This window comes from Lygodium microphyllum, chromosome 12, assembly GCF_053477565.2.
Source record: "Lygodium microphyllum isolate KBCC chromosome 12, Lygodium_microphyllum_v1.1.10, whole genome shotgun sequence".
Classification (NCBI taxonomy): Eukaryota; Viridiplantae; Streptophyta; class Polypodiopsida; order Schizaeales; family Lygodiaceae; genus Lygodium; species Lygodium microphyllum.
In genome coordinates this window covers 57,354,235-57,378,442 of record NC_141146.1, presented here as the reverse complement: position 1 = coordinate 57,378,442, position 24,208 = coordinate 57,354,235, and the positions used below count along the sequence as shown (strand labels likewise).

At 39.3% G+C, this 24,208-nt stretch overlaps 1 protein-coding gene across 1 annotated transcript; it reads right to left on the bottom strand.

Annotated features, from left to right (window-relative positions):
- Nucleotides 1–443: 443 nt before the first annotated feature.
- LOC148027793 (transcription factor MYBS3-like) lies at nt 444–2,968 on the bottom strand. Its single transcript, XM_087689485.1, has 3 exons — nt 2,367–2,968; nt 1,733–1,941; nt 444–1,528 (listed from the first exon to the last, which is right to left on the bottom strand). The coding sequence occupies exons 1-3, from the start codon at nt 2,692–2,694 to the stop codon at nt 854–856; spliced, it is 1,212 nt and encodes a 403-aa protein (XP_087545611.1). The 5' UTR covers nt 2,695–2,968; the 3' UTR covers nt 444–853.
- Between the last annotated feature and the right edge of the window lie 21,240 nt (nt 2,969–24,208).

The following is a 24,208-nucleotide window of genomic DNA, read 5'->3' as shown; positions in this document are numbered from 1 at the left end:
TTCTCTGAAACACCCAACCTACTGGCAGAACTTCTGCACATTTAGATGGCTGACAAGCAGCGGTGTTCTATAAGAGGGCCTGATGCTACAACTGCTGTCATTTTCTTTAGTTCCTGGCCTACTGGCAAAACATCCGTGTAGGAGAAAAGTCGAGCTTTGCTGAAGAAACAAATATTCCAAACTTTTCTATTAAAAAAAACACTCCACAACATCCCATCTCAGTATGGTACAACCAGTAGCAGATTATGACCCTTGATATTTTGAAGGATAACATGCAACCTGTGTGTATATCATCATCACATATACTTCGTATGGAACCACATCCATATTTAGTTCAAAAATTACCTACAACACTGTAATTACAGAAGACAACCAAAGGACCAACAGCAGCTAGAGCCCTAAAACCATGTCCAATGTTTACAGCCTTAACTCTTGCAAATGAATCATGAGAAGAGATCTAATAGAAATTCTGATTTCTTCAGCTTCACCGCTCCTTCAGCAGAGAAGCATACAGTAAGTAAATATTGAATGGGACCACCTCACCACAACAGAGGCCTCCAATCATCGTAACATCACATAATTCAGTGATGGTAAGTTTTCATTTGTATGAACACTCCCCAATGCGCAGAGTCCTTCAAAAGACATGGTATTCTAAATTGGCAGACATGTCTCATGCAGAGTTCTACATGAATGTGCAAATAAGTCCATATGTACAAGTGATCCTTCAAGGAATAAAATCAAAACCCATTGCATGTGTACATCATGCCTTGCATCAGGTAATTGCCCCAATCAATAGCTTTTCTGAGCCATGGTCATTCTTACAACCTTCTCCAAGATTGAACTAGCTCCCAGATCAAGTTACACTTATTGCATTGCTCAGATTTCCATTGGTATCTAGCTCACCAGTACTGGTATTGGGCATAGAATGGAATGCTGAATTCCTGGAACCTTCTTCCATTAGCTGGTATGACAAGGGTGTGGGCTCCATCACAGGGCGTGTCAGATTGAGGCTTAGCTCTGACAATTTCACAGTGTCATCAACCTTCAAAGGAGGGGTTGGGAGGATAGGAGTAGGTTTCACAATCTTTGTTCCAGATGACCATGGTGCTGGCTTATCTGCACCAAATTGCCATGGTGCCTGCCAGACTGCCAAAAAAGGAAATGGCAAGCCTGGATGAACCAATCCCCCTGCTGTATCACAATTGGGATTTTGAAGATAATTCATGACAGGACTAATAACCGGAGGTATGAAAACATTCTCTGACACTGAATCCATTGCACAAACATCAGCATCTTCAGTTTTGCATGCCTCCTGGGAGACTCTGGGGACTTCCATGGGCACGCAAGAGCGAGGGAGAGTTGGTGCAGTGAAATCTTCAACAGAGTATGCTCGCCTTAACAGTAGAGCTGCCTCTATCCCCTTATCACTTGCATGTGGGATGCTCTGTCCTAAGGTTAACTCAGGACAGGCATCTACTTGTTCACTCTCTGGCTCCTCCAGCACAGACTCTTCCAGCAAGCTCAAACCCTGGCACACAAACACAAATGTCAGGAAGGTCCCTTTCGTAGAGTAAGGTGAAGCTCAAGCAGCCATATTTATGGGCACCAAGTTATAGATCATTTGACATCTCGTAAACTCTGCATTATACAGCATCATGTACAAGAGTAACACGTACTCCTGCTCAAAGTAAAACCCTGTTTTCTGCTGACTGAAATTTCAGCTGCCACTTACTGTGTCTGGTGTAATATCGAATAGGCTGGATCTGCGCCTCCTTTTGTTGAGGTTACTCCTCCGCAAAAAGTACTTCTGAGCGTGGCTGGCAACCTGGGTTGGTGTTCTTGTCTTCACAAAGTTCCGAGATATGCCTCTCCAATCCCCTTTTCCAAGTTTTTGAAGACCGAGTAAAAATGATCTGTGCTCCTCTTCAGTCCAAGGCACACCTGCGTCATCCAGGTTGAAGCCAGTTTCTCCGAAGTGAGATGCACATTGCAAACACTTGTCAAGCCGGAAACAAAGCAATCTAATGCAAGATCTCGCTATGCGTACTGCATTAAGTGACATATAAAAGCCGTTTAACACAGTATCTAATAATTGCAACAACCTAAAAAGATGATAAGGGCTGGAAGCTCTTCACAGAAGCAGGATGCAATCTCACTAAAAGCTACAGGATTATGCTAATTGCACAGAACCCAGTGGAAAATGCAGAAAGCTGAGAAATTTGCAACAAACTAGAATGCTAGATAAGATCTTTCTTCCAAGAAAAACCAATCAAAGAAGAAAATTCATACAGATCTCTCTGCACAGATCCTCTGTTCCTGTCAAAGAAGAAAAGCACACGCAGAGACTCAAAAGCAGAGCAACATACCCTTCTTCCGTTCACGTGTGCTGCTGCTGGTGTGGACGAGATCATCAGAGGCATAGCCGGCACTGCCAGCGTCAACAGCGCCGCCCGAGTCGGGCTGCTCGGGGGGCGAGGCAGGCGGGGGCGAGGCCTCGGCGTCAGGGGAGCCATATGTGGAGAGGTTGCCCATGCTGAAGCTCTTTCTCATGGATGCAACGGAGCACGCAGAGGGGGGAGAGTCAGCGGCAACGCGGACCCCGAAGAGCTTGAACCCACCTGCTGCTCCTGCTCCCCCCATGCAAGTCCTGGAATTGTGTCCGTTATTCCCACAGTGAGAGCACCTCCTGGACATGGCTGCCGTTCGTGATCAGCAGAGACAGAGACGCGGTGGTTGCAGTATCTGGCTATGGCATATGCTGCTTGATATGATGATTTCTCCTTCCTTCCTTCCTTCCGCGCTCAAGCAATTGATCTGTGCCCTTCCCAAACCAACAGAAAAGCGAGAGAGAGAGGGATCTGAATTGACCTCTTGTGGGCTTAATTATCCCCTAAACCCAAGCTTATATTTTCTCTATTTTAAGTAATCCACTCCCTAATCCCCTTTATCCACTTTTATGGCTTGCCCCCCCTCCCCCTCCCCCTCTATCATTGAAATGCACTCTTATCTTATCCCCTTCCTTATAAAGATTTTTCAATTCTTCACCTTTAAGGGCCTCTTCACACCTTTGAATGGAATGCACAAGGCCCAGTCGCCCAGTTTGACCAAACATGCTTTGGGAGATCCATCCCACCTCACTCATGGTGCCATCACTAGCCTACCCCATATGCACCAAAAATATGTATTTTTAGTAACAAATACAAAAAGGCTTTAGAAAGTGAGAGGAACACTTGGACTAAATCACATGTATTTACCGACTTTCATAACTAATAATCTTCAGGGATTTACTTTAAAGGTCGTGCAACTCAACTCACACTAAACCTTGGTTTTTCCTAAACACTGCTTATACCTATGGCCTCACTTAAAATGCGGATTTTGTGCTTTTGAAATAATATCTATGCTCACATAAGCGAACTATGAATGCGTTCCTAGTGTTCATGAATGTGTTGAAATTTCGAATTTCGTGTTTTTAAGATGTTCTAGGTCGGTGTACCATATTGCTTAAAAGAGCTTTTGTTTCACTCCATCGTGCCATATGTTATCGACTCTCCATTTTTTTTACAGCACATAACATATTGACAACTTAGAGGATGTTAGTTGTGACAGGACTTCTTGTGGGGCTACAAGAGATGCCCTCAACGAACTCTTATTCAACACAAAGCAAAATATAAGTTTGCTACACTTTGTAAGAGGTGTTCCTTCATCTCTACTTTCGATGCTCCTCTCTACTTACTTTATACGGCAACTTCAACCATTATGCACTTAAACTCTTCACCACCTATGATTGCATATGTGTGTCTCCTACCAAAATGAATTTTTCAAGCACATACAAATCATTCTTTTAATACTTGTGTAGAAGGATGTTATAGACAGATAGCCATCAGTTAGCTCTTCATTAAGGAGTTCTCATGGGAGTCGAATTGAGAACATAGAATTGTCCACACAAAGGATGCCTACTCTTCCCATGCTCAATTAATGGCTCATCGTACAACTAGCATTTTCTCACAATGTGTCGATAGCTATAGGCAACATCCACTTGGGATTATCTTTTGAGCTTCAAAGTTTGTGCTTAATTCATATATGAGTTAAATGCAAAAAGTATATAATTTAGATGTCCTCATGTTTAATAGTTCTATGTGCCACTTTGATGTATATGCATTGAAGATTGCTTGCACATTGTGCACATCTATCTCCTTTTAAGTTGGACTTGCCACACTTACTAATGTTGTTGAGGTGTGTGAGCTTGCATAGGCCGATACAAAATACCTTTAGAGAAAAAGCAAGAATCCATTGGAGCATATTTTGAAATGAACATAACTTACATATTAGACTAAACCACTCATTTTGCATTCTATAAAGAAAGCCTTTAAAAATATGTACATATGGCACGCAAGACAAGGATGAATAGATGTGGTGCCCGGAAGCATGTGATTGAGGGTCTTTTCTTTTCATAAATGCAAAAGAAAATCTAGAATGATTTCTATAAATCATTATGATGGAGCCTTGAAAAGGACATTGAGGAAAGTAGGGAGACCAATCTAAGAAGTTGTTCATTTGCCAAGACATGCATAGAAACAAAACACTTCATCATGATTAAAAAATGAATACGAAACCAAAGACTCTTCTTTTTTATATATATAGCTCTCTCTCTCTCTCTCTCTCTCTCTCTCTCTCTCTCTCTCTCTCTCTCTCTCTCTCTCTCTCTCTCTCATATTATTATTCTTTTTCGATCATTTAAAGTGGGGGCCTCCTAATGCAAGGGCTCTCCACTATCTCATATTAAATTACAATTATTTGATATAATGTTGATTAGTTAGCCAATTTCATGCAATCCTATTGAGATATATAAGGCAGTAGACAATTCCATACTGTCCTGTTGAGATATAAAGGGTAGCAAACAACTTATGCAACGAAGATTGATGTGACATGATGTTTTATGCTTGTGATCCTCTTTTAGTTTTGAATTACTAAGTGACACATTTACACCAATCTAAAAAGGATAGGCCGGCTCCCACATCGTCTCAAAGCACTAAGGTATTTAGCTAAAGCTACTCGAGCTTTCTAAGAGCAACCAAACATGTAAACATATTGGTGGTCTAAGTTATTGAACCTAGGTTCCCTAGGCTCCTTTATATAGTGGCAATCCCTGATTTGTCCTTAGCCATTGTTCTAATCCCTTAAGAAGGCATTAAGCCTAAAGGTCTAGCTCACTATATTAGTAGCTTTAGTAGTTCTGGATCGAAGCAAGATTCACCCAAATTTACGTGAGTAAGCTTAAGTGAAATTTGCAACATGATGCCAATTTGGTTGGTGATGAAAACCTCATTGAATTATTTTTTATTCTTTACTGCCTCATAAACCAAAATCTATGGTGAGCAAAGGACTAGACATTCTATGAAGAGTGTTTATTTAAGTAGAAAGATCAACTTGAGGGTAGTCCTACATGAGAGCATGTGAGCATGATTCAATAAAGGCATCCTTTGTTTTCAAATATGTGAATAGTATTTAAGTAGAGAAGTGTGATACAATGGGATGTACGTGGATGACATGTGTATGCACATGATACACATAAGAAGGTGTACATGGATGACATGTGTCCACACATGACTGTATGCTAGGCATGATAGCCTATGCAAGCAGTTGGTTTAACTTGGTTAATGGGACATACACTAGATTAGTGATCTAGGCTAGGTAGGTCAAGTTTAGGGGAGCCGTATTATTGAATGGTCAATGACCCATAATAGAGTGGGATCTAAGTATACCATGCTACTTTTGATCTATATGGGACCATGGCTAGGTTGAGAACTCTTTTTGTGCTCACTTAATTGGCTAATATTGGAGATTCACTTCAATGGGGATTTCAACACTTTGGGCTACTATTCTTGGTTCGTGAGATCCCTAAATGTCTTTACATCCATTCATCGCACATACATTTTAAGTTTCACTTGAAATCAATATGTTCCCATTTTATCACTACCAAAAAAGTCAAAGTCTAGCTAGTTAGGGTTTTATTTTATTACAATTAGTATTAGAGCTTGGATCTTTGCCCACTACCTTTCATTATGGTATTTAATGGGGCCACACCAATGTATCACTTAATTGAACTTTAATTAGTTGAGGTTGTAGTTTATTACAATTGGTAATAGAGCTTGGATCTTTGTCCTCTAGTTTTCACTATGGTATTTAATGGGGGCACACCTAGGTAAAAATCCCTCTACATTGCCACTTAAATCATTATTGGTCAAAGTAATGAATTTAACATCTTATTTATGGGGATCATATTTACAACTTTGCATGCAAGTCCTATCTTTTTAGGGATTTGCATGGCAATAATGAAAAATAGAGGAATTCTTGGAGAATGTTTCTTCCTTTATGAGCTCATTAGCCATGCTATCATGGATTGTTCCTCTCTAATAGACATAACCACACAATTCCTCATATTATAAGCTTCATTTTGCACTTCCTTTACGGTTTAGGGAAAGAGTGAAACAATTGTCTTCCATTTCCTCATTCTCATCCATGAATCTAGCCCATTATAGCCAAGACATTGACTATTCTTATGATTCAAAGGAAAAATGTCTACAATAGTAGCAACCAACATAAAAATCAATGCAAATTTAGGGGGTACATTTGAGACACAGCTGAACATCATCTCTTCACCTTTTGAAGAAACACTATGCCTCAACCCTGGGTAGCTTAGACATATGAATATCCCCCTTTTCAATGGATGGGAATGCATTAAGCCTAAGCACATGGATGTGACATCATTACTGATATCATACCAAGAGTATGCAATGATATGGGCCTAGAATATCCTCCCTCTTGTAATAGCCTATATAAGAGGCTCCTCTATTATCAATGTAACATGGTTCTTTTTACTCTACTTTCTCAACTTTGAGCTCTTTATCTTGCACTTGCTCTTGAGTCCTAGCACATTATCACACCAAGAGCACCATGACTATGTTTGCATTAGAGTATATGGTTCTTAAGCCACTTGACTTTTCTCATCTCACAAGAACTCTACTCTACTCATCCAATAGGAACCTTAAGATAGGGTCAAATTTGCATTTAAAGGCCACTATCTTCTTCATGTACCCTCTCCCTCTCTACCTCTAGCATAATCACACCCCCTAACTGAGTTTTTGCATTTGCACCAAAGAAGGTGCGATAGTTGTTTGATGAAAATAGGATTTCATTTCATGTTAGTTAGTGCAGAGCGTAAGCTCTCTCTACCCTCAATAATCTTAAGATTTAGGTTAGGACTTTGGACATGGCATATTCATACGCCTTTGGCTAAGAGGGTTTGTCAATATTCTTCCCTTGTTATGTGGACCATCCATTTTTTGGTACCTTGTCTAAAGAAAATCTTGGTAGCCATAGCCATTTCTTCACTAAGCTCCAACTTAATCACCTTACCCAACTACTTTGATACATAGCCACCCCGACACTCCAACACAAAGCAGGCAACATATTAGATCGTCATCCTAGAGGGCACTTCGTGCACACCACCTCCTAGAATTCATTAAACTCTTGAGATTAGGTGGTTTGATGCTCCAAGTCTACCTCGAAAGTGGAGTACTTGGCCTAGCCCAGAGGAGGAATGACTATGGTGCCTAAGGACACCATAGGTCTCCTAACAACATTCTACCATTAAGCGAGAGAGTAAACTTGTGCATACATTTGAGTCTCAAAGTGGGGTAAGCACTGCACTTGGTTCTACAAAATTGAACCCTAAGAAATCATATTAGGCTCTATCATGTTTAAGTTGTGGGAAACCACCCAACTTATTAGGTCCGCCATGCCATAGGATGTTCTCGTTATTTAGGAGAATACTCTCCTGCGTCACTCTATAGAATACATTCTTTAGTTTTCTAATTACCTAAGCATACCTAAGTGAGACATATAAAACCAGCTTCCCTAATTATGCTTGTTAGCACTTGTTGTAATAACCTTGTCTAAATAATTAAAAATAAAAGAAAATCTTGACACAATTGAAGATTCACTCCCTTCTCAATTGCAATCTCCAAATCTACTCGCGATCATGAAAAAGAAGCTCGACTAGCAGAGAGGGAGCAAAGACATGCTCTGGCTACTAAAAACATGAGAGAATGAGAGATCCTCAAAGGCTATATAAGCCTTAGCCTTAGCCTATAAAGGCCTATAGGCTATTCATAAATTCCTAGAGTGTTGGACCATGAGAGAGAGAGAGAGAGAGATTGTGTGTGTGTGTGTGTGTGTGTGTGTGTGTGAAGGTAGAGAGAGAGGAGGGAGGGGGAGATTGAGAGGGAGAGTAAGATATTGAAGAAGTGAAGAGGGATCTGCCAAGGACTTGAAGAGTCAAGTTGCTTCATCTCATCCCCCTCCTTCAAATCATCTTGCCCCTACAAATATTTCTTCTCACTCCATTTATATACCCCAAGAACTAACCTAGTGGTTTTCAAACTATCAACACTAACTCCCCCCTCGGGGGGATCACTCATGAATATATGTATATATAACCTGAGTTCAAAATAAGGGGTTTTTAAAACACCATTTTTATACATTTTTTATATACAGAAGGGTGTCATATAAAGGGGTTACTTATAGATTGAATAGATAAGGGTTGCGCTTTATTCAAGAAAAATTCATAGATTAGGATATTTATAAATAGGCCATGAACACACGTTATATAGAGAATATATATATAGTGAACCCCCCGAGACTCCCCCCCCCCCCCGCCACATTCCCTATCACTATTTTTCCCAAACTACCACTTTTACCTTTGATGCATCTCCTACTCTCCATCCTAAATTTAACCAAGAATACCTCAAAAACCTCCAATCCCTTGTACGTGCTCTTTTATTTTATTGCTAAATCTCACTCCTCATAAGCTGAGACTTCTTCTTACTCAACTGAAACCTATATTTCCTTCGACATTATCCTTCTACCTCGATTGGCCTTGACTTGAGGACGTGCAAGCCTTGGAAGACTATCAAAGGCTTAAAGGAGAAGGGAAACAAGGAATGTGCTAAGAGAAATAGTCTGCTCAAGATGGGCCCAAAACAAAGAAATGTCAAAGCTAGACGAGAAGTATTACATATCAGCAGTGTTCACGTCATGCAACTCAAGTCCAAGTGCTTCCCTTGTAATTGGCAAAATTATTTTTGATACAAAAATAATATGATATATTTGTTGAAACAATCATAAGATCACAACTACCTAAGTTCTGGGAACCTTGTGGATGCCTTGAGAGTCGAGTAAATGCATGAAAAAGTATAGGTGCTTAGAAGGAAATTCCAATAAGAATAACCCCTCGTATGATGGTACCAGTCCAAACTTAGAACTTCTGGACAATTGGATGTTTATATTGTAATGAAGAAATGATGGTTAGGTACTATTTCTAATTACCTCATAACATTAACTAGTAAAGAGAGATTGATCTATTGAGCTGGCAAGGTTTAGAATAATACCAAACCTTTGCTAGAAAAATTGTCTAGCAAAATATCTTGATAAGAAATTCATTATTGAATAGAAAATAATTTTTTATTTAAGGCCTTGAAACAAAAAGACAGCTTATTTATACTTTTGCGAAGAGGAAGCCCTTCTATGCTTAAACTAGAAGTGTCATCTCATTCTGGATACTTAGATTGGGAATAAAATAGACCAAAAAAGGCATCTCATTGGAAAATCCTAAGATCCAATATGAAAAAGAACAACTTAGATCAAGTGGAACTTATGCTTGAAGCTCAAGGATTAGAAGAACAATGATGTAAAAGTATACTTATCATAATGCTTGTCTCATTGAAAGGGATGTTTGAACTAATTGGGGATTCAAAGAAAATACTTATCCAATACATCTAAATTTTTGGATGTGTGCACTAGATCTCCCCCACGGTTAGTTCTAGTAGCTCTTCAACAAGGAGTTGGATTACAACTCTAAGTACTAGGATCATCACCTTACCCAAGGGAACTCTCCATGGAACTCTTCATTTAGCTAAAAGGTGTCAAGGAGCCAAGGGGGACTTTGGCTACAATTTCTTGGGTGTACTAGCACTAGCTTAACCCCTACAAGCCTTATACAAATCTTTCAAAAAGACCCGATGCTAGCTAAGGATAGATTTGGCGGATGTTTTTGGCCTTTGAGTAGACAATTTTTGTAATAAGAATAAATATAATAAAATTGAATAAATATTTTATTTTCTAAAATGAATGATTTTCCCTTGTATTCATATATTTGCTTAAATTTATGTGAAGGAATATTATTTAATGGGTTAATTAATGAAGTTAGTTTTTATATGTCAAACTATATTATGCTAGGTTAACTAGAAAACTAAAACAAAAATTGAGAAGCGGGTGGTTAGATCCCCAATGGATCTTTCCTATGGTATGGTGATCTCAATTTTTATAGAAAATTCAAAATGCTAGATTAGAACAAGGTAGGAAGAGTTGAATGCTACTTGTCCTAGTGAATTTTCCTAGATCTCAACTAATGTTGTTTTAGGGGCTCATGTCAAGACTATATACCTTATGGGTAGAGGGGTTGACGCATATCACTCCCCCTCATTTCTCACTTTCTTTGAACCAAGTGTGGCAATGGTTTGCTTCAATTTGAGGGATGATAGTAAATAAGTCACCTTAAGTTGATGTTAGACAATGCTATTAGTAGATTGTAGTAATAGTTTAGACCCCACTCCACATTGATCCTTGTGAGGTTAAGGTGGAGCTTCCCTTACGAAGCTAGTTTGAGTAGTTCTAGGTTATTCCAAGGGAGTTCATTAGATAGGCACATTGCACCAATTTCTTGACGTAACTTAAGCACTGACACAAAAACGTTACAAAAAAAACTTTTTCAAATAAATAATCTTTATTCTAACCTAAGAGGTATAAAACATTCGGCCCATGACCGCAAAAACCTACCCATTTTGGATGGAATAGTAACTCTATTGTCCCATACCGATAGCCCACCAAACTATCCTCTAACTAGTGTGAGGGCCTTTTGAAATTTACTAGGCTTGTAAGATGACACCTCCTTTTTTGGCATTATGTATTCACTAAGAAAAGCCTCATTGGTCATTGTGAAACCCTCAACGAAGTGGACACTCCTATAGAGAGACCTTTGAGTAGTAGGCGCAATCCTAGCACCCTTGCTAGAAACTAGTTTCTAGAGAGGAAATCCAATGGGATGGCTTGGGGATGTCCATCCTCACAACAACTCAAACAGTTTGTATGAAAATTACCATCAATAGTTGTATGTAGGAATTCACAATGTAGTAAACAATGGCTAAGCTAATGCAAACAATCCTTTAAAAACATTGTAGTAACTATAGATTCACCTTGGCACAATTGTTTTGTCTAACACAAAGATTCATGAACCTTTTCTAATCTATTCAATTGGATATTGGGATTTACTTACTTTAAAATTTAAAACCCTACATAATTTAGTTAATAACTCCTTGATTTATGAACATTAGCAAGAAGCAACCAACTTCAAGAAAGTGATGCAAGAACAATATGAAAAAAAAACTTAAGAGTGCAATCGTAAATGTCTAATTTATGATGAGAAGGAATTTCCTTATGGCTTGAGTAGTTTGAGAGTCTATAGAGTGGCCACGATGCACTTGGTGTATCGGCGGTGCAAGAGGTAATGGGTGTGAAGGACTCATGCTCTCCACCAAGGGTTGGGGTGCTACAAGAGTCACAATATGTGTGAGTGGTTGGGTTGGAGCAAGTGGTGTTGCACTTGTGGTTTTTAGGGTATGGATAATAGCTAGAGCAAATCTTTCTAGGGCCATGGTTCCAAAGCACTTGAGTAGTAGGACTCCTTGAAGAGAGGGGTTGAGGGGATGGGAAGTCGAGCAAGGGAAAATTTTAATAAAAATGGGCATGATGTAAGTTTTTAGAGCATCCCCTACCCCTTCTTATATAATTCTTGAGAGAGTGGGGTTTTTCATTTACCATTTGTGGCTTACATCCTTGATGATGCCAAGAGTGATCTATTTCAAGGCATATAAATAGTGACTTTAATCCTCATTATGGAGATACAATTGGATATATTAGCAAAAAAAGTAGGAGTATTTTATTGCATGAAGATTGGTTACATTACGTACTTGATCTTTGAATTTATTTAGCACCTCCCTCATGCTAGTTTCTTAGTAATCCTTTTCTGTCACATGCCTTGAAGCATTAGAACAATGAAATCCAAGGTTAGAGCGTTTTTTTGGGAATGGATTACACACCTAACAAGCCAAGTTAAAAAGTTATCTCATGAATAAAAATTTGCAGAGTGTCATCTCCTTGACACAAGCTCAAATACAATAAGCATTAAGAATTAGTCCATCTTGAGTCAACATATGATTAGCAACTGAAGGTTAAGCAAGACAACATCAAATTCCAAACCAAATAGAGAAGGATAAACAAATACTAGGAATCATTATAAGTAGCCTTACATATGGAATTGTGCACTATACAGATGGAGAAAATAATGCATTTCAAGTATGGGAAACCCAAGAGACTACATTTTGAATAACATATGAGAACTACGTTACAAGTTTGAAGATTGATCTTTATGGACTTAAAATGGAATGTACAGAAAGTCTAGCATTAGTTGTAATATAGATTGAAAAGTTTGAAGATTGATCTTTATGGACTTCAAATGGAATGTATAGAAAGTCTAGCAGTAGTTGTAATATAGATTGAAAAGTTAAAAACCCAATTAGCAAATGTTAATGAACCAATAAAAGATGTAGATATTGTAACTTTGATATTAAAATGCATGTCAATTTTTAAGATGCTCAAGAAAAAGGATTTGTTTCAAGTCTTAACAATGTTATTAATCCTCTCTTAAAAAAATAAAGGAAGAGAAAAAGAAAGGACTCCGATGGGTACATCATATGGATATATAGTTTTTGCAATCAAATACGAGAAATTAAAACCTTCTAAATATTCCAAGAAGGCCAATAACAAGTTAAAGGTTGCTATTTGAAGAATCTTGGTAAGATATACGGGATTACTAATTGTGGGACCAACTCTTTCCATTCTACAAAGAAGGATAATACATCTACTAATCTTGTTGCAAGAAATAATAAGGAAAACATTGAAAAAAGTACATATGCAAGAGCATATGCCTTTTAAATAGTGGTTTCATTTGTTTTGCTTTGTTTGGTATTTTAGTTGTCATGTCTTACATTACTCTATTTTCTATTTAATGAAACTATGCTAGTCAATTGGCATTCGAGTGTCTATCTCAATTGAATGTTATTATTCATTAATAAAATTGATAATATGATAGGTCAATATACAAATATTTAATGTCATATTTTGGATTGTGTGATGGTGTGGTACCTATCAAATGATCTTTTTCCTGTAACGCTCTTTGGAATTCTACTTGTAGAGAGTACTTCTTATCTTGCATTGTCTTCTAAGACTCTTCTTGTAGTACTGCTTCCTTCTTATCAAGTTCTTCAAACTTTTCCTTAAGTGCAATCTCCTTTTCTTCCATATTTATTTGGAACTCTAGAGCTTGCTTCTCTCCTTGAATGATGAAATTTTTATACTCATCCCAAGTCTCTTCTATCTTTTCCTGCTACTCATGCTTTTCTTTGAGTGCCTCAACTTTGCCTCTTTTTAATTCCTCACACATCTTCTCCAAGGCATCTAGTCCATCCACTTTGTTATGCTACTCTAGATGGTAGTGTGTGCTCTTGGTGGACTCAACTTGCTATTGTTTTTCTTTTTGCTACTCAGTGGTAGTTTCTTGTGAACTTTGGTGCTTTGCAAGCTCAAAAACTTTACCCTATAGCTACTCCATTTGCTTCTTTTGAGCTTGCATTTTCTACATATGTTTTTGTTGTCAAGGAGGAGATTTAGAGTAATACGTGCTTCTTCTACTTTTACCTTACCTTTTTTGGAGTTACTTTCCCATCTTTCATCCAAGATAGAATTGCTAATGCATCAAGGATTCTATGGATTCCTTGACAACAATCCTTACATAGTCTTTCTTTTCCTATCTTGAGAGTTGTTCCTTTTCAAATTTCCATCTGTTAAGTTCCATCTTAAATAACTTGGATATTTGCTCCACTAATCTCCTATCTTTATCTTCCTCCTCTCCACTCGTGTGGCATTCTCATCTCTCTAATAAATATTGTGATTCCCTATCCTATTCTTCTAGGCTAGGTGGTGCATGAGGTATTATGTTGGCTCCTATTGTGACACCAAGATGAATTGATATGAGATGAGACAAGGCACTACCATAATTTATGATGGTGTGCTATCTCCATGCGATTCAATTTAGAAGTTGCATCTCGCTCATAGACCTTGTGGGCCTTGGCAAGAGACTTCTTGATGTATTCCAACCATAGTGCATTCACTTACAATACTTTTTGTCATGATGTCTTCCATAAACCACTTGGGGATCTTGAGTTGGCCTGGTCACGGGCCTAGTCACGGGCTTGTTGTAAGTGAAGAGGTGGTGGAGCACTTGTGCTATGACTTTCAACTCCTCATCTTGTACACTAGGCAAGAGCATCCTCTTTTGGGTTACAACTTGATCCTTCCATTGCTGGGGTATTGCTACAAGCTTCTATGCTTTCACATATTTTCCTAATTTCCTCTTTATGTTGAGTGTTTTTTCTACCATTTGTGGGATGAGTTCAATGATGAACTCCTGGGTCTCCTAGTCATCTCCCTTCCTTTATGTTGAATTTCATCTTGAAGGCTTTCCTTTCTAGGTGATAGTAGTATTTTTGCAAGTTGTGAAATGGATGGGATTGCATGAGGTTGTGACATAGGTGCCCAATTCATGATTGACTATCAGCTCGCAAAGTGACTGGTGATGTGCAATTAGATTGTCTAGACTAGTACTTTGGAATCAGATGTATCCCACTTCATACATGCTCATTTTGATGCCAAAGTAGGTCTGTTGTAGGACCAAGAATATGTTTTTGTCTTCATTGAGACAATCTTTGACAAGGAGGGGCGTGTTCCTGATTTTGGGTTATGCGAATTTCTAAAAGGCCACAAAAGCATTCGTGAGTTACTTCATAAAATCCCAAGTCATGCCTTCATAATTATATGCCAATTAATACTACGTCAATACTCTATACATGTAGAGCATTACGCAATTAAAAAGTCACAACTTACCCACCTCTTATCACCTTATTACAATAATCTATACTTGCTTGGTGGCTTTGGTTGGTTGGTGTTGGTCATTTGTTGACATTGTCATTGGTATGGTCATTGGCATCCCTCCCCCCTACAAAAGTGAGGCAAGCTTCCCAGCTTGGGAGAGGTGGTCAAGTGTGTGTGGCAATATTTTAAATGTTTTTAATTATTACAATGTTATTGTTATATACAATAGAATGTGAGATTTTATTTATGTACAATATGAGAAGGGTCTAGAATCCACTAGTCATAGGTCCAGACTATACTCTAGGTCGCCCATATAGTCCAAGTCTACTAGTAGGCTTGACAAGTAGCTCACAAAGGTATGATGTAAGGTGGTCCAAGAGTGATGGTCCATTAAAATATCTTGTGACATGGAGCTCTTCCTTGGTCAATAACTTATCAATGAGCGGATAGTGGAGCATCTTGTTGGTGGAGTCAATGCATGAGACTCAATAATGGCGTGGATGAATGTTGTCTTGTAATATCAATGAGCAGATAGTGGAGCATCTTGTTGGTGGAGTCAATGCATGAGACTCAATAATGGCATGGAGGAATGTTGGTGGAGTCAATGCATGAGACTCAATAATGGCATGCAGGAATGTTGTCTTGTAATATGTTGGGTCATGTACACGAGCCTTTGGATGCTGTAGGTGTGTTAGTTAGCCCAAATGGCACTCAGTGGATGAAAGCAATATTTGGTCTATCATTTGAGTGAGCTTGTACCTTATTATATCCCAAAAATCTGTATGGTCCTCTTGTGGTACTCCATACACTACTCTTGTTGCCTTGTTTGCCTCCAACCCCATCACAACCACAAAATCTCCATTTCCATAGGTACTTGGTGGCAAATAGCAATTAGGTTCATCTTCTTCAGCATGGCAAAGCTCTCAACATTATTCTATCTCAATTAATATAACTTTTTGCCACCAATCATCTCCAAGGCTCGAGCCCACAATATTTAGGATCTTCATTATAGAACTAACAATATTCAAATATCAACATGGAAAGAAAGGACAAGAAAGCTACTTTTAGAAGCTGATCCAAGTGCAGATTTATTGCACCAAACACTCACGTGAAAATAAAGAGCAGTGGACCACGAAGGACAATGCATGGTCTCACCTTCCCAATTCTGTTACTATCTTTTTGAGACAAGTATTTTGCCTCTTTTACCTGCACTTTTTGAAATACAGTGGGCGCCATAGAGGAATGCAAGGGGTCCAACTTCCTTTGAAGATCACTCTTCATTTGGACATGTAGAGCAAATGCAGATTATGCCTTCACCACACATGCCAGAAAAAGTCAAAAAAATATCAAAACCTACAACAAAGAAACCTACATTGTAAACTAGTTGGCAAGTACTTCCTTATCAAGGGGACCTAAATAAGGATCAATACCTTTTGTGTGCCTCATCCATATCTTACCAATCATAGCAACATCCTCCAATAATAGCTCCTTAAGATGTGCAAATGTTGTAGGTATTCATGAGTTCATCCATTAATGATGTGGTGACAAGCGTGTGTGTGTTGAGGCTACACAATCAAAATATGAAATGATGTTTTATAAGAAAGAGGAAGATACACCAAATTAAGCATAGGACTTTCAACACAAACAAAGCACTTACAAGTTTATCCTTTGAAAGCATGAAAGAATGGCGATCTCAGTAACAATACATGGATTGTTGATCAATGTGGAGAGCACTTGTACATGTTTTTCTCTTCACAAAAGGAATTGCTCAAAGATGGCCCATGTCTATAGTGTAGTGATTGCCTTCCCATACATAAAAAATGTGACCATACATCCAATTCAAGCGAGGGTATCTCAAAAGCTCTTGCTCAAACTCCCCATTCACTTCCTCCCAAATAGGATCCCATCTTGTTATAATCTCATCAGTCACATCAATGTCACCTTGCTAGCATGGGTGAAAATAGAGATAATGAACACCCCCTTCTCAGGGACATAACCCTCCTTCCCAAAGGCTATCTTTAGTCCTGAACTATCATCCCTTAGACTACATACCTTGGCATATGGAAGAAGTCTACACAAGGGTATAGGAAGGCAATCATAACAACTACCCACCACCAATGTCTTCTTCACTATGTCCTCTCCCTAGTCTCATACCATCTTTGTTTCTCATGTTATCTTCATTTGAAGTTGTGACTCGAAGACATCAACAATAGGATTTGGGTGTACATGCTCCTCATCAAGATCACTTGCTTGACCATCACATTAGTCTCATATGCATCCTCCACTATCGTATCAAGGGAGGTCCTCCCACCCCTTCTATTTTTGCCCCCTCATCTCTATGGAGATATAGTGGAACTCCAAAAAACCAAGACCCAAGTGCATGAAGGATGGCTTAAATTATGTATTGATAATCATACTCAAAAAAGAAATATACATAGTCAACAAGTGGCACTTCTTTGTGGAGGCATTGAACAACTGAAACCCTTGCAAAACTACAAATATTTTTTAAAAAATATCATCGTCTTTTCCAAATCCACATCCTTGTAGAAGACTAAGCTCAACAATTGACATTTGATTGATACTAAGACAATAAAAAGCTCTATGTTCATATTCCAATAATTGACCATTTTGATTAAGCAAGAGTCTATTGCTACTATAGGATGCCCAAGCTCCAATATCAATAATGTGAAGATGATCAATAATCCTTCTTGACTTTTCATACATGTTTTAAAGCACAATTGTCCAAAGCATACATCTCAATAATTATCCAAAGCATACATGATAGGACAAGTAACACCGGAGAATCCATTCATATGATTGTGATTCATGATTATGATTTATGAGTGCTTAGTATAATTGAAGCAATGCTTTTGTATCAAGCCATTGTTTTGAGTTTTTCCCTAGCCCCAATATGTTTAGGGACCTGCTCACCAAAAGAAACTTCGTACTACCTCTAAACCATACTTAAGAACCCCATGTTAAACATTTTAGATAGTAAAAATTAGCCTTGTAGTCAATGCCACTGTACATATGCCTCATGTTGACCTACCCAGACTATCTTTTCAATGATATCTTGGAACCAGGTATGCATTGCCTCCAAAACTACTTAATGTGTTGCAAATTTTGGCTTTTTTTGTCAAAAAAGTAGCTAAATCACTCAATAACTGGGTTAAAGACCAATGTATACATGGCATCCATTTAGGTCACCTTGTGCAAGGGTTAACTAATCCTTAGGATCACTTACCCTAGATATTGAACCTACACATAACCTAGGTAAATAAATCTACATTAGTTGTTTCCTAGGGATGGATCTATCGACACGTGAGCTAGGAGTTCACTCCTCATAAACCCATGCTAAAATACCCTACATTCTTAGGGTAGGCTCCATACTCTTACACATTGCCTTAGGGCTTACCTCACATGCCAAGTAACTAGCATTCTAATAGACAAATGAGATGATAGGCCAAGGGACTGATGGATCAATAGAAATAAGCCAAGGAAGTGACCTTAGCCCTCTAGATCTTGCAAGTCATTGCACCATTCATGGAGTCTCTAGGATGTCTATGTAGGTGAGCCATGATCGTGTTAGTTGCACATGCTAGGAAGTATGCTTGAAAGTCAACAAGAAAAACACTCACCCATTCCATGCAAGGTCTCTTTACAAGAGCTCTCTCCACTTGCCCTTGTTGAGCTCCATCACATATAGGACTTCTAGTTTGATGCATTTAGTTGCACATGCACCCATTGTAACAAGCGGGATACATGGGAACTAGGGGTTAGATACCTAGTCACATAAACAGAGGTGTATAAGGTGTAAGAGACCCAATTTAGGGCATGCCGATATTATCAAGAACACACTCTTCACCTTCATCTCCAACTTCCATGGCTTCCTTCTTCTTTCTTCCCTCTTTCTTGTCTTTCTCTCTCCTCTTCTAGTCTTTCTTCTTCTTCTTCCTTCTCTCTTTCTCTCTCTTTAGACCATTCTCCTCTCTCCTCTCAACTTTATTCATTACAAGTGGTATCAAAAGCATTAGGCTTTGGTCCTGTTCTCCTTTCCTCTTTCTCCATCTAGTTCCCTTTTCAAATATGAAACCCTAATTACTCAGGTCACATATACAAGTATAGTAAGTAGGACTATAGTTAGTTGCAATTTTCTTGGAGCAAGTAAGAGATATGGCTAGAACTCCTGACTTATCTGGAGGTAAAATGGTTAACTTAGCATGTTATCACTTCTTTACATGTAACTTTTAGGGGTTCCAAGACCAAAGTTGGAGATTTAGGAGTTAGAAGAGGGCAAAAATCCCAATTACTTTTTGTTCTAGCCCGCCTTCTCTATCTTCTCTTGTAAGCTGCCATGGCTGCCATCCCCAAGAAGCTCCGAGATCTTGCTCCAACCTGCTCTAAGCCATCAACAAGCACTAGAACTTCACTCCTTGCACCTTGGGCTTGAGATCAAGCAATGTATTGGTCAGTAAGCTGCCCTTGTGGCATGTAGAATAGCCCTCACAAATTGTAGTGCAATTTGTGCTAGCTACTCCTACTCCCTTCAGCTCTCCTATTGCTCACCTAAGCTTTTGGCCGACCCCAAGTACTCTTTCAGCACTCTCCTTCTCCCCCTTTTGGCACTTTTTCCCCTAGAGAAAACCCTAGAATATGGACAATTGGGTGGGTAGCCATGGATTCTTCATCTAGAGCTATCTCAGCCCCATTAAAGCTAAGGTCAAGTCTTCCCACCACTAAAATCTTAGCCCCTAGGATCTCCTTTATCCATTCTTGACCTCTCTTACTTGGATTGAAGACTTGAAGCGTAGCATGCAAGGATTTCTTATGGGTAGCCATGAAAGCACTCTTTGAAGCTTTCCATTTACTGAAGATTAAGCTCGAGCACAAGTACGGGAGCCTCTACCATTATCAAATCCTTGAAGGCTTCATCCATTAGAGTGCTCTAATCAACCAGGCTTGCTTGATGGAGAACTTGGCACCATGATGGATCATGCTTCATCTATCTCCCCCAAACATTGAAGAGGTATGTCAATCCCCTCTTAATCTCTCATTTAATCCACTTAGTGAGCTCAATTCCTTTTGTTGGAGAGATTATGATTGCATATGCTCTCTTAGTTGAATCTTCCATTGTATGCATGATGTTAGCCACTTGAAATTAGTGACCCATTTTCCTTTCAATGCATCATGATTAACTCTCCATCATTTGGTTTTGTTGATATTAACTCTTACCTAATCGTGTATGCCTTGGATTAATCCCAAGTGGATATTCAGCCATTGTAAAAAAGGTAAGTGGATATTAAGCCCTACCCAAGCTCCTATTTAATCCTTGCATCTCATGAAAATACCCAATGCTTATTTTCCAATCCCCCTCATGCTAGTTGATTTAATTAAAAATGTTTTCCATGTATGCTCTAGTTGAGAAAAAAGGCCGATGCCAAGCTCCCTTACCACTTAAGACCCTAAAGGGATACACAACCCAACTTGGGGGGAAATTTGCCCACCTCCTGGTGATTAGAGCTTGATACTTGTATGTAAGTGCAAGTACACTCCATGATCACCCCATTCCCGATGAAATACCCCCATTTGGACACACCTTCAGTGATCATTGTACCCATGTATGACACTTAACATGTATGCAATCAAAGGAGATGTATGGCACTAAGATCCACTTATACAAAAATGATAGAGCAAATGGATATGTGAATGTACTTGGGATTGTGATCAGTATACCCATGATGTTGCTTTTGATGATGCTCAGGCCCCTCAACCCATGAGCCATTCATATAGTGCAATTGGAAAATGGGACAGTCAGTCATAGTCACTCAAAGATAGGCACAAAGATCCAACTACAAAAAATTCTATATTACACTTGGGAGTGAACCCTATTGAGATCTCAAAGAGGGCTTTTTCCTCTCAAATTTGAATAAAAAATCTCCCCAATTGGAGATATGGTCTAAAAGTTATGGCCATTTTTGTGCAGCACCACCACTGAGGTCACTTTGGATAGGGTGCAAATGTGCATGCACATAAATCCAATTACAAATTTCTCTGATAATTTTATATTAGTAAGTTTAATATCTCATCTCAAAGAGGGATTCCTCCCCTTTTTTTTGAATAAAAAAATTTATCGTTCAAATTTTCCTACTAAAAGTTATGCCCAATTAACTAATAGTGGATCCTATGGATTGCATCTAAATGGCTAGTCAGAAAGGCAAAAGTAAGGTCCATGAAGAGGTCCAAAGGGAGATCAGGAAATTAGGAACTCAATTAATGATAACCTATATTGACATAAGATTATCATGGTGATATGCACGAGAAAGTGCTTGATATGGATTCCTATAGCTTGCTCATTTGTCCTTTATGTTGGCACATGAGCTTCATCACATAGAGAGGCATAATGAAATGGTTGCCAACCATCACTAGATGTGGTCTAAAATTGATGTAGTAATTGAGAAAATGGCCCTCTCAAACTCTTAGACTCAATGAATCCTAGAGCAACTCACCACTCTTGTAGCTCAGTTAGCTACCACTTTGCCCAAGAAAAGGTGAATGAGTCTAAGCATGAGTCTTGATGGTCTCAACCACTGGAGCCACTACATGATCCATAGAGCATGCTTGGATCCAAGGGTATTACCCCTTCCACCTATGAAGTGAATGAATCCTCTCATGCTAATGATGAGCCTCTTTTGAGATCCCCCATCATACATGTAGTGTCAAGAATCGCGTGGTGGAGGGGGTTGCTCAAGATGTTGCACCGAACACACACAGAATGCACAAGGAGAAGCTCACTCAAGAGACAAGAAGAGAGATGGAGGCCAAAACGTTTTTTTGCTGATTTCTTCTTCTTCTTCCACACTCTTTACCATGTACACAAAGTATAGATAAGATACAACATAAAAGGAAGGTGGCCTACTAAGTCAAACAATGCATAACCGACTACACTAGTCGACTGGCGCTATAACCATGCCAGATGTAAATAGGTGTAACGACTTGAATATAATAAGTAATGAGTCAGTGGCCATGTGAGATGCATAATGACCACTGACATGCTAGGTGTAGACATGTGGACCCATCTAACCAGGCGGTCCATCATCAATGTCCGCATGTGTTGAGCTTGTCATCTCAACACTCCCCCTCAAGCTCAACTAAATCTCTGCAACTCCAAGTAAGCTTTGAAACTTTTGAAGCTTCTCTGTACCCAATCCCTTCGTGAAGATGTCAGCTATCTGATCCTGTGTGCTGACATACACCAAGTCAATCTCACTTGCTAGTACCTTCTCTCTCACAAAGTGGTAGTGTACCTCAATATGTTTTGTCCTAGCATGGAACACAGGGTTCCTAGCCAACTGTATACTGCTCATATTGTCACAATAAATGACAACTGGACCTTCCACTTGCACATCCAAATCAGCCAATAGCTTTTGCAGCCATACTACCTCACATGCTGCAACAGCAGCACCTCTATACTCAGCCTCTGTACTCGACAAAGCAACTGTAGATTGCTTTTTGCTGCTCCATGCAACTGCTGCACTACCAAGAGAGAACATGTATCCGCTGGTAGATCTTCTATCAGACATACTACCAGTCCAATCTGCATCTGTATATCCAAACACATGTACATCTGTACCTGCCTCATAGAAAAGTCCGTAATGTAATGCGGACTTCACATATCTCAATATGCGTCTGACTGCATCCAAATGTGGCTTTCTAGGTACTTGCATAAACTGACTCACAAGACCAACAACGTAGCTCAATTCTGGCCTTGTAATGGTCATGTAGATCAAAATCCCCACTATCCTCTTGAACATAGTAGGGTCTTCTATCTCATCCCCAACATCAGCACTCAACTTTACATTCTGCTCCAACGGGACTGAAAGTTGTTTGCATGCAGTCATACCATACTTGGACAACATATCCAAGCCATACTGTCTTTGGGATAGCCATATACCATCATCACTTCTGATCACCTCAATGCCAAGGAAGCACCTTAGCTCACCTAAATCCTTCATCTCAAACTTCGTCTTCAAATAGCCCTTGACTTCAGCAATCCCACTATCACTATCACCTGTAATAATCAAGTCATCCACATAGATGACTATGATGACCAAACTTGCTTCTCCCCTTCTCACATAAAGTGAGTGATCAACATCAAAAACATAAAAGCCAATATTGACAAGATACTCTCTGATCTTGTCAGACCATGCTCTAGGTGCTTGCTTGAGCCCATAGAGTGCCTTCTTCAACCTGCACACATACATGGGATGCTCTAAATCTTCATAACCTGCTGGCTGATCCATATACACTTCTTCCTGCAAATCACCATGCAAGAAGGCATTCTTTACATCCATTTGCTGCAACCTCCAACCTTTGGCTGCTGCCAAAGCAATCACACATCTGACAGTTGCCATCCTAGCAACTGGACTGAAGGTTTCATCATAATCTATGCCATATGTCTGGGCATAGCCTTTTGCAACCAGCCTAGCTTTGTACCTGCTAATAGAACCATCTGCATTGTGCTTAATCTTATAAACCCACTTACATCCAATAGCTTTCTTTCCCTTCGGCAATGATACTAGATCCCAATTCTTATTGGCCTCTAATGCAGCCATCTCCTCATCCATTGCTGCATCCCAATGAGCATGACCAACAGCCTCCTCAAAACATGTGGGCTCAACATCCTCAACTAGTTTCACCATATAAGCATAATGGTGAGCTGCATAACCTTCAAAACCAAATCTTTTAACAGGGTATCTCACCCTGCTAGACCTGCGTACCACTGGATCACTCAATGAAGTCTTTGCATTAACGCGTGCTCTCTGCACACCTGGAGTCCTCACTGAAGGAATGCCAACCTCATCATCTAAGCTCTCTGAGCCACTAGAGTCTCCATCAAGAACTGCATCAATGCCTTCTGACACTTTATTCTTTCCTTTGTCTTTACCTGTAGTGCTACTAGATGCACCTGAAGATGTAGAGGTACTCCTTAGTCTCCCAGACCAAGGACTACTAGATGATGTCTCTGGTCCACTAAGAGTCTGTGATTCTTGCTTTTCAGCCTGCACATGAGTATCATGATCATCATCAACACCCAATGCATCAC

What these genes read in the sequence shown, in the direction of transcription:
- LOC148027793 (XM_087689485.1), bottom strand. Translation starts at nt 2,694, where the DNA reads ATGTCCAGGAGGTGCTCTCACTGTGGGAATAACGGACACAATTCCAGG. An exon ending in CACACGTGAACGGAAGAAGG is followed by an intron (nt 1,942 to 2,366) that starts GTATGTTGCTCT and finishes TGGATGACGCAG; the next exon opens with GTGTGCCTTGGACTGAAGAG. An exon ending in TCGATATTACACCAGACACA is followed by an intron (nt 1,529 to 1,732) that starts GTAAGTGGCAGC and finishes TTTGTGTGCCAG; the next exon opens with GGTTTGAGCTTGCTGGAAGA.